Source organism: Trichechus manatus, unplaced genomic scaffold (genome assembly GCF_000243295.1).
Source record: "Trichechus manatus latirostris isolate Lorelei unplaced genomic scaffold, TriManLat1.0 scaffold00207, whole genome shotgun sequence".
NCBI classification, from domain to species: Eukaryota; Metazoa; Chordata; class Mammalia; order Sirenia; family Trichechidae; genus Trichechus; species Trichechus manatus.
In genome coordinates, this window is record NW_004444143.1 from 508582 (window position 1) to 520397 (window position 11816).

The window sequence follows — 11816 nt, forward strand, 5'->3', positions numbered from 1 at the left end:
AGTTGGGTCTGTTGTGATATCACCCATCTCATTTCTTATATGGGTTATTTGCTTCCTCTCCTGTTTTTCTTTTGTCAGTTTGGCCAGTGGTTTATTGATTTTGTTGATCTTTTCAAAGAACCAGCTTTTGGTCTTACTAACTCTTTCAATTGTTTTTCTATTCTCTATTTCATTTAATTCTGCTCTAATTCTTATTATTTCCTTTCTTCTGGTGCCTGAGGGCTTCTTTTCTTGCTTTCTTTCTACTTGTTCAAGTTGTAGCGTTAATGTTTTGACTTTGGCCCTTTCTTCTTTTTGGATGTGTGCATTTATTTTTATAAACTTGACCTCTGAGCACTGCTTTTGCTGTGTCCCAAAGGTTCTGGTAGGATGTGTTTTCATTTGATTCTGTGAATTTCTTTACTCCATCCCTAATTTCTTCTATAACCCAGTAGTTTTTGAGCAAGGTGTTGTTCAGTTTCAATGTGGTTGATTTTTTTTTTTCCTTGCTATTTCTGTTATTGATTTCTACTTTTATGGCTTTATGGTCAGAAAAGATGCTTTGTAGTATTTCAATGCTTCAGATTCTGTTAAGTCTTGCTTTATGGCCTAAAATGTGGTCTATTCTGGAGAATGGTCCATGTGCATTGGAAAAGAAAGTATACTTGGCTGCTGTTGAGTGGAGTGTTTGGTATATGTCCATGAGATCAAGTTGGTTGATTATAGCATTATAGCACTTAGATCTTCTGTGTCTTTATTGAGCTTCTTTCTGGATGTTCTTTCACTGAATGTGGTGTGTTGAAGTCTCCTACTATTATTGTGGAGCTGTCTATCTCTCTTTTCAGTGCTGTTAGAGTTTATGTATTTTGGAGCCCTGTTGTTAGGTGTGTAAATGTTTATTATGGTTATGTCCTCCTGGTGTATTTATCCTTTAATCATTATATAGTGTCCTTCCTTATCCTTTGTGGTGGATTTTAAAGTCTATTTTGTCAGAGATTAATATTGCCACTCCTGCTCTTTTCGGGGGGGTTGTTTGCTTGGTATATTTTTTCCATTCTTTGAGTTTTAGTTTGTATTTTTACGTCTAAGGTGTGTCTCTTGTAGGCAGCATATAGATGGATGTTTTCTTATCCAATCTGCCACTCTCTGTCTCTTTATTGGTGCATTTAGTCCATTTACATTCAGTGTAATTATTGATAGGTATGAGTTTAGTGCTGCCATTTTGATATCTTTTTTTGTGTGTTGTTGACAGTTTCTTTGTTCCACTTAATTTTCTGTGCTGAGTCATTTTTATTTACGTATTTTCTTTTCATCTTTTTCATTGTTGTTGATTTTGTATTTGCTGAGTTTTTATATTTTTCTTGTTTTTTATTTTGATGTGTAGGATTGTTAGTTTCCTTTGTGGTTACCTTAATATTTACCCCTATTTTTCTAAGTTTCTGCCAGTGTTTTATTTCTTTATATCACCTTGACTTCCTCTCCATATGAAAAACCTATGTCTACATTTTTTATCTCTTTTTTGTTTTAACGTTGTCATCTTTTACATATTGACATCTCTGTTTCCCTATTTTCAGTATTTTAGCTTTCATTTATTTTTGTGACTTCCCTATCTGGGTTGATATCTGGTTGCTCTGTCCTGTGTTCTAGTCTTGGGTTGTTATCCGATGTTATTGATTTTCTAACCAGAGGACTCCTTTTAGTATTTTTTGTAATTTTGGTTTGGTTTTTGCAAATTCCCGAAATTTCTGTTTATCTGGAAATGCCCTTAGTTCACCATCATATTTGAGAGACAGTTTTGCTGGATATACAATTCTTCGCTGGCCATTTTTTTCCTTCAAGGCTTTATATATGTCATCCCATTGCCTTCTTGCCTGCATGGTTTCTGCTAAGTTGTCTGAGCTCAGTCTTATTTACTCTCCTTTGTAGATTACTTTTCATTTATCCTTAGCTGCTCTTAAAATTCTTTATCTTTGGTTTTGGCAAGTTTGATTGTAGTATGTCTTGGTGACTTTATTTTGGGATCTACTTTATGTGTGGTTCGATGAGCATCTTGGATAGATGTTTTCTCATTTTTCATAATATCAGGGAAGTTTTCTGCCAACAAATCTTCAACAGTTCTTTCTGTATTTTCTATTATCTCCCCCTCCCCCCCATTCTGGTACTCCAATCACTCGTAGGTTATTCTTCTTGATAGAGTCCCACATAATTCTTAGGGTTTCTTCATCTTTTAAAATCCTTTTATCTGATTCTTCCTCAAATAAGTTGGTGTCAAGTGCTTTATCTTCAATCTTAGTAATTCTGACTTCCATTGCCTCAATTCTGTGCCTATGACTTTCTGTTGAGTTGTCTAATTGTGAAATTTTATTGTTAATCTTCTGGATTTCTGATTGCTGTCACTCTATGGATTCTGCAGCCTGTTGTCATTATGCTCTTCTCTAATCTCTTTAAGTTCCTATATTACTTTGTCTGTGTGTCCCTTGGCTTAGTCTGCATTTTGCCTGATCTCCTTCCTGATTTCTTGAAGAGTTCTGTATATTAATCTTTTGTAATCTGCCTCCAATAATTCCAAGAAATTCTCTTCCTCTGGAAAATTTCTTATTTTGGGAACTTGCTGAAGCCATCATGGTTTGCCTCTTCACGTGATTTGATATTGACTGTTGTCTCCGAGCTATCAATACGTTATTATATTTGTTTGCTTACTGTGTCCTTCTTGTTTTGTTTTGATATGCCCAAATAAGCTGCTCGTGTGAGCTAGTTTCATTATTGGCACCTGTGAAGCTCTAACGTCCTGTCACCAGGTGGTTAGATCTGTTACCAAGTATGTGAGCCCAGTAGTGCATTTACTTTTCTTGTATGGATTCAGTTCAGGTGTCCAGGTAGTCGGTCACCATGTGTGTGGTGCAGGCTCTCACCCACATTCCTAGACAGGCATGGGTGATTGGTGTAGGCACAGGTATCTGGCTGCTGTAGGGGGTCACATGCTGAGCAATGCAGGGGGCTGATGGCTGCCTCTGTCTGGGAGGAAAGTATGTCCCTGTTCCCTAGAGTGCATAGGTGGGTGGGTTTTGCAGCCGGACTATGGGCACCCAATGCTGTTGGCTATAAGGACCAGGGGGCACCACTTATTCTTGGACCCTTGTTGCGAGTGGCTAGGTGGCATGGTTGGAGCCACCAGTCCTCAGGCCCGATACAGGCAGGTGAGGAACCTGCTTAGTGGGCAGAGGGGTGTCCAATGTCACGAACCTGCCACTTCACAGCTGAAACAGTTGAAGTTAGACTTCAGGTATATACCCTGTTGTACTGTGGTAATGAGGGCTGTTGAAATGGGTCCACACAATCTATGCCAGAGTGAAAGGCATCCAAAGTCCATGGATCCCTTATGCCTGTGCCTAGGCTCAAGAGCTGTGCCTACCCTTAGTTCCTGGCTTAGGGGAACAGGCAGATAATTTTTTCCCTATTTGTTAATTTGTTCCCTCTCCAAGGCTGAGAGAATGGCTCAGGGCACATGATGGGTCCTACTTCCAGCCTAGTGGACTCAGCAATTGCTGAAGCCAGCCCAGGACCTGATGCAGAGTGGGGAGGGGGGAGGTAAATGGGAGTGAGGTTTTTCCGAAAGGGGGTGTTTTTGATCCACACAGTAGGCCAGATGCAAGTACTTATCTTGTCGACTGAGTGCTGCTTTTCACTGGTTCTGGCTGTCCAAGTAGATTCTCTTCGGCTGGGTCTCTTTCAGTATGGAAGATGTGTCCCAAGCACCACTGCTTGCCTCACTGTACACACAAGCCGATTCAGCCTCCAAACCGTCTCTCCCTCCCCCTGCCACTCAGTCCGATTCCTCAACTTTGCCTTCGGTGTTCAGGGCCCCTAAATTGTCGTACATAATAGATTCAGTTGTTTTTTTCATGTCTTTTTTGTAAGAGGGACCACAGGAAGCTTCTGAGTACTCCACAATCTTGGCCCCGCCTCCTGTTTAAACATATTTTTGACTTATGTTTTTATTTGACTTGTGTTAAAAACCATTTGCAATTACAAGTGGGAAAGATGTAATATTCTGGATGGTGAATGACTGATCGATGTTATCACAGCTGCCCAATCATAGCAAAACAGGTTTAGAGGGGCAAGTCTTAATACATATATAACTACACTGACATTACAGAAGTTTGGCTGAAAGTGAAGCATGGCAATACTCATCTTTATTTTGTGGAAGGTAATAACTTTTAAGTGTTGGCTTCCTACTTTGCAGATGTATTATTCATTCATTTTGTAAAGCCAGACAAAGCTAAGATAAATGACCAGAAACAATCTAAAAGATACTGGGGCTGGATCATGCCCCATCATTGTTATATTTTTCCCATCACTGTTACATTGCTCAAATTAGAATACCTAAAATCAGGATACATAATTAAATAACAACAGATCAGGCTCTGGGAATTCATTTTCTGTGCTATAATTCTTTTAATAGACGATTGAGCTCAATTTACTGACACTTTATTTGGAATTTTTGCACTATCTTAGTGAAATTGGTCCAGATTTTGCTTTTTAGGGGCTATCGTCACCTAATTTTACTAACAGGATATTTGCCAGAGTGATCTGGCAAAAATTTGTTAGAGGTTATCTATTCTTTAAAGCATTTTACTACCTGCAAAACAATCAGATTCTAGGGCTTTTTGTTTTTAATAATAACTACATTAACATTCTTTCCTTTATAGGTCTTACCAGATTTTTGGTAGTGTCTTCAGTCAATATTGATGATTTAAGTTTCTCTAATTTGTTCTATTTTTGTACATATTAGAATACATGTATGCAGTATTATCTTATAATTAAAATTCCTTGATACATGTAGTTATTTCAATTTCCCATACATAAAGTTGAAACTAACATTTTTCCCCTCAATAAAAAAAAAACAAACTTGTTGCACTTGAATTGATTCCGACTCATAGCAACTCTATAGGACAAAGCAGAACTGCCCCATAGGGTTTCCAAGGAGTGGCTGGTGGATTCGAACTACTGACCTTTTGGTTAGCAGCTGTAGCTCACTGTAACTTTTAACCAGTGTGCCAGCAGGACTCTTCTATATTAATGGTTAAGAAAACATCCTTGGACAAAAGCCCATTATTTCATGAATTTCTACTTTTATTATATGAATTACTTTGTTACTTAGCTTAGGTTTTTCTTTTAAATTATTTTTCTGGCTTAAGTTAGCACATTTACCAATTGTTATGTGACAGGTATCAGGTGTAGGGACAGAATGGTAAACAAGACAAATACTGGTTCCTCAATCCAGCTTTTCTGAATGCATTAAGTTTTGAAATTTCTATCTAACAGAGCTATGGCAACATCCCACAAATTTTTATCTGTAGGCACCAAATTATCATTCATCTCTAAATAGTCTAAAATCTCAGATTTGATATTATACCTTAAAAGAAAACTTTATTAGGGAAATTTTCAAATACATGTAAAGGTAGTAAGAACAGCACAATGAACCCTGTGTATCCATTATCTACTTTCAACACTTACCAACATTTTGCCAATCTTGTTTCACCTATTCCTTCTTTTTTTTCCTGAAGTATTTTAAAGCAAATCAGACATGACATAATCTCATCCTTGAATAATTCAATATGGACCTCTAACATATAAGGATTATACATACACATACACACACACACACATATGAGCACAATGCCATCATACCTAACAAAATGAAAACTGTTTATCATTTAAAACAGTCCATGTACCTTTCAAGTCCCCTCAAATTTTAATTTATTCATTCAAATCAAGAGCCAACGCATTCCCTACACTGTATTTGATTGATATGTCACTTAAGTCTCTTATTTTGTAACAAATTCTTCGTTTTCATTTTCCCATGACATGTACTGGTTAAGACACTAGGTCCTTTGTTCTGTAGAATATCTCATATTCTACATTAGGTTGTTTGCTTCCTTGAGTCATTAGTTTACTCCTTTATTGCCCAAGTTTCCTATAAACTGGTAATTAGATTTAGAGACTTAATTATAATTATTATATTTTTACACTATGAATTTTCAGGTGATGGGTAAGATGTGAATGTTGTCTAAAGGCCTTCTTACATTCCTTACATTCATAAGGTTTCTCACCAGAATGAATTCTCAGATGTTGAATAAGGGATGAATTGAGTCTAAAGGCCTTCCTACATTCCTTGCATTCAAAGGGTTTCTCACCAGTGTGAATGCTCTGATGTAAAGTAAGTTTTTGGCGCAATCTAAAGGCTTTCCCACATTCCTTACATTTATAAGGTTTCTCACCAATATGAATACTCTGATGCTGAGTAAGTTGTGAGAGCAGTCTAAAGGCCTTCCCACATTCCTTACAGTCATAGGGTTTAACACCAATATGAATACTCTGATGTGAAATAAGTTGTGAGTAACGACTAAAGGCCTTCCAGCATTCCTTACATTCATAAGGTTTCTCACCGGTATGAATTCTGTGATGGAGAATAAGATGATAACCACGGCTGAAGGTCTTTCCACATTCCTTACACTCATAGGGTTTCTCACCAGTATGAATTCTCTGATGGAGAGTTAGTTGTTGTCGAACTCTAAAGGCCTTCCCACATTCCTTACATTCATATGGTTTCTCACCAGTATGAATTTTGTGATGTACTCTAAGGCCTGAGCCACACAAAAAGGCTTCCCCACATTCTTTACATTCATAGAGTTTGTCAGCAATATTAAGTTTCTGATGTCGAGTAAGGTGTGCATATTGTCTGAAGGCCTTCCCACATTCTTTACATACATAGGGTTTCTCACCAGTATGAATCCTCTGATGGAGAGTAAGCTGTCCACGCACTCTAAAGGCCTTCCCACATTCTTTACATTCATAGGGCTTCTCACCAATATGAATTTTCTGATGAACTCTAAGGTCCGGGCCACACACGAAAGCTTCTCCACATTCTTTACATTTATACAGTTTTTCACCAGAATGAAGTCTCTGATGTCGAGTAAGGTGTGCGGTTTGCCTAAAGACCATCCCACATTCCTTACATTCATAGGGTTTCTCACCAGTATGAATTCTGTGATGAAAAGTAAGTTGCTGTCGCACTCTAAAGGCCTTCCCACATTCTTTACATTCATAGGGTTTCTCAACAAAATGATTTCTCTGACGTGGAGTAAGAGATGTGTGTTTCTGGTTAGAGGACACTTTTTCAGGGGTGATGTTCACTTGACTGAAATATCCCTCTTGAGGTCCCTCTTGTCCTTCAAATTTGCTTTTATATTCCCAATCATTTTTTAAAACAAGGCTTGTAAGGCCATGGTTTTTCATTCTTTCCATTATCTTCCACTGTGATAAATTTATTTCATAAATATCATTTTCTGAAAATAACTTCTTGGTCTCATATCTGGTCTCCAAATCTGAAAGAACACAGAGAGTAAACATATGCTGTTTTCTTGTTCTAAAAGAAGTAAAATTTCTATGCTAGAAATAAAAGATAATCAAAGTAATGCCCAAATGAACTCTAATACAGTGTCATGCAATTTGGAAAAAAAAAAAAGCATAGAAACTACAGGAATGAGAGTTCACATAAGATAATGAGGTTGGAGATTAAGTAAATAATTTAAATCAAAATACAAAAACCAATAGCTTTCATATATAAATTTAGTAATAAGATATAATGGGGGTTAAAAAAAAAAAGAAGATCCTATTCACAATAGTAAAAAGGGTAAACTTAAAAATATATACATAGCTTTTATGAGGAAAATTTTGAAACACTTATGAAGCATCTGGCATTATACTTCCTAAAGAAATCACAAGAGGGAGATTATGCTGTACAAGGTGAGACCAGCCTACCACGGCTGTTCACACCTGAGTAGCTGTCGGGCAATGAATGGGTGTGGGGACTGGCAAACAACAGGGTAAATGCCATGTTCAAAGCGGCCAGGTGGATTTAATCCCGTACATTATCTCCATTAGTTAGGCAGCAACTATTAGTGTCTGCTCCAGAGGAAGCAATAGGTAAGGGGGTTAGGATATGAAAGATGCACTAGTAGCTGGTCATGTCCTGAGGATACAGCCACAGCCACAGGCCCAACTGGCAATGCACCTCACAAGAGACAACTGTTTGGTCCAAACTAGTTTAAGCCAGCTATACTTTTGCCTGAAAGCACCAGATTTAATCAAAGAATAAGTAAACCCATGAATAACTGGGAAAAGATAGCTGATTCTATGAAAACGAAAAACTGGTCATAAATACACATTACTAAACATCACACTGTCAAAAATTAAGTGTGGAAGGGAGAGCAGCAACAGATTGGGGGAAAACATAAGAATCAACAAGTATTCTGTATTCATACAGAGGATGTATGTATCAGGCCCTAATCTCTCTCTTGGTTTGCACTCGACTGTTAGCCTAAAGGTTTGTGGTCTGAACACATCCAGTGGCACAGCCTATGGAGTAGTTCTCCTCTGTAACACATGGGGTTGCTGTGAGTCAAAATCAGCTTGAGGGTAACCACCACCACCATCAACAATCTCTCCCTGAGTTCCAGGGAAGGTATATTCAACCTCCTACTCAATATCTCAAACTGGATGAATGACAGACATCTTAAACTTAAAATATCCAAAAACAGAACTCTATCTTCCAACTGCTGTTTTTATTTTCTCCATATCAGTAAATCATTCACCCAGCTGTTCAAGCCAAAAGACCCTTGTCTCCTCCTTGAGACCACCACTCATCTGTCAGTTTGTCATACTGTGGTGGCTTCTGTGCTGTTGTGATGCTGGAAGCTTTGCCACTGGTATTTCAAATACCAGCAGGGTCAACTATGGTGGACAGGTTTCAGCTGAGTTTTCAGAGTAGGAAGAAGGATCTGACATGTTACTTCTGAAAAAACTAGCCAGTGAAAAGCATATGATTAGCAGCGGAACACTGTCTGATAAGAGTGCAAGAAGATGGGCCCCTCGGGTTGGAGGGCACTCAAAATATGACTGGGGAAGAGCTGCCTCCTCAAAGTAGAGTTGACCTTAATGATGTGGATGGAGCCAAGCTTTTGGGACCTTCATTTGCTGATGTGGCATGACTCAAAATGAAAAGGAAATAGCTGAAAACATCCATTAACAATCAGAACATGGAATGTATGCAGTATGAATCTAAGAAAACTGAAGTCATCAAAAATGAGACAGAACACATGAAGACCAATATCCTAGGCATTAGTGAGCTGAAATGGACTGGTATTGGCCATTTTGAATCAGACAATCACATGGTCTACTATGCCAGGAATGACAAGTTGAAAAGGAATGGCGTTATAGTCATCATCAAAAAGAACATTTCAAGATCCATCCTGAAGTACAATGCTGTCAGTGACAGGATAATATCCATAAGCCTACAAGAAGACCAGTTAATAGACTATTATTCAAATTTATGCACCGACTAGGAATGCCAAAGATGAAGAAACTGAAGATTTTTACGAACTTCTGCAGTCTGAAATTGATCAGATATGCAATCCAGATGCATTGATAATTACTGATGATTGGAATTTGAAGTTGGAAACGAAGTATCAGTAGTTGGAAAACATGTCCTTGGTAAAAGAAACAATGCTGAAGATCATGTGATAGAATTTTGGAAGACCAATGACTTCTTCATTGCAAATACCTTTTTTCGACAACAAAAATGGAGACAATACACGGGGACCTTGCCAGATGGAATACACAGGAATCAAATCGACTACATCTGTGGAAAGAGATGACAGAAAAGCTCAATATCATCAGTCAGAACAAGGCCAGGGACCAACTGCGGAACAGATCAATTGCTCATATACAAATTCAAGTTGAAGCCGAAGAAAATTAGAACAAGTCCATGGGAGCCAAAATACAACCTTGAGTACTTCCCACCTGAATTTAGAGACTATCTCAAGAACAGATTTGACGCATTGAACACTACATGACCAAAGACCAGATGAGTTGTAGAATGACATCAAGGACATTATACATGAAGAAAGCAAAAGGTCGTTAAAAAGACAGGAAAGAAAGAAAAGGTCAAAATGGATGTCAGAAGAGACTCTGAAAGTTGCTCTTGAACATTGAGTAGCTAAAGCAAAAGGAAGAAACGATGACGTAAAAGAGCTGAACGGAAGATTTCAAAAGGCAGCTCGAGAAAGACAAAGTGAAGTATTATAATGAAATGTGCAAAGACCTGGACTTAGAAAACCAAAAAGGAAGAGCATTCTCAGCATTTCTCAAGCTGAAAGAACTGAAGAAAAAATGCAAGCCTCGAGTTGTACTATTGAAGGATTCTGTGGATGACACAGGAAGCATCAAAAGGAGATAGAGGGAATACACAGAGTCACTATACAAAAAGAATTGGTTGGTGTTCAACCATTTCAGGAGGTAGCATATGATCAAGAACCTATGGTACTGAAGGAAGAAGTCCAAGCTGCACTGAAGGCACTGGGAAAAAACAAGGCTCCAGGAATTGATGACATACCGACTGAAATGTTCAACAAACGGATGCAGCGCTGGAAGTGCTCACTCATCTATGCCAAGAAATTTGGAAGACAGCTACCTGGCCGACTGACTGGAAGAGATCCATATTTATGCCTATTCCAAAGAAAGGTGATCCAACTGAATGCAGATATTATCGAACAATATCATTAATATCACAGGCAAGTAAAATTTTGCTGAAGATCATTCAAAAGTGGTTGCAGCAGTATATTGACAGGGAACTGCCAGAAATTCAGGATGGATTCAGAAGAGGACCTGGAGCCAGGGACATCACTGCTGATGTCAGATGGATCCTGGCTAAAAGCACAGCATTCCAGGAAGATGTTTAACTGTGTTTTACTGACTACGCAAAGACATTCGACTGTGTGGGCCATAACAAATTATGGATAACATTGCAAAGATTGGAATTCTAGAACACTTAAATGTACTCATGAGGAACCTGTACCTAGATCAAGAGGCAGCTGTTCTGACAGAACAAGGGGATACTGTGTGGTTTAAAATCAGGAAAAGTGTGCATCAGGGCTGTATCCCTTCACTATATTTATTCAGTCTGTATGCTGAGCAAATAATCTGAGAAGGTGGGCTACATGAGAAAGAACACAGCATCAGGACTGGAGGAAGACTCATTAACCACCTGCGATATGCAGATGACACAACCTTGCCTGCTGAAAGTGAAGAGGACTTGAAGCACTTACTGATAAAGATCAAAGACTTCCTTATGGATTATACCTCAGGATAAAGAAAACAAAAATCCTCACAACTGCACCCATAAGCAACATTATGATAAATGGAGAAAATACTGAAGTTGTCAAGGATTTCATTTTACTTGGATCTACAATCAATGCCCACGGAAGCCGAAGTGAGGAAATCAAATGACGTACTGCATCGACAAGCCACTGGCCAGACTGACAAAAGAAAAACAGGAGAGGACGCAAATAACACAAATAAGAAATGAAATGGGGGACACTACAACAGACCCAAATGAAATAAAAAGGATCATAACAGAGTATTATGAAAAACTATACTCCAACAAATTTGAAAACCTAGAGGAAATGGATACATTTCTAAAAACACACTACCCACTCAAACTATCACAAAGTGATGTTGAAAATCTGAACAGACTCATAACAAGAGAAGAGACTGAAAAGGTAATAAAAAACCTCCCAACAAAAAAAAGCCCTGGCCCAGATGACTTCACTGGAGAATTCTACCAAACCTTCAGAGAAGAGCTTTTACCAATACTCCTTAATCTATTTCAGTACACAGAAAAGGAAGTGACAGTTCCGAATTCACTCTATGAAGCCAGCATAACTCTGATACTAAATCCAAGCAACGGTGCCACAAAAAAAGAAAATTACAGACCA

The 11816-nt window shown here is 38.3% G+C and overlaps 1 protein-coding gene across 6 annotated transcripts in view; it reads right to left on the reverse strand.

The window, feature by feature from the left end:
* Nucleotides 1-11816, reverse strand: part of LOC101343990 (zinc finger protein 14 homolog) — a 123290-nt gene that overhangs the window by 62356 nt on the left and 49118 nt on the right. For 5 of the 6 annotated variants that reach the window (XM_023742262.1, XM_023742260.1, XM_023742261.1 and 2 more), the window contains one exon: nt 5018-7367. In XM_023742262.1, the coding sequence (XP_023598030.1) occupies nt 5998-7367 (1370 nt within the window). In that variant the 3' untranslated portion in view covers nt 5018-5997. Of the gene's footprint in view, nt 1-5017; nt 7368-11816 lie in introns of those variants that run through there. The other variant, XM_023742271.1, reaches the window with a different exon arrangement.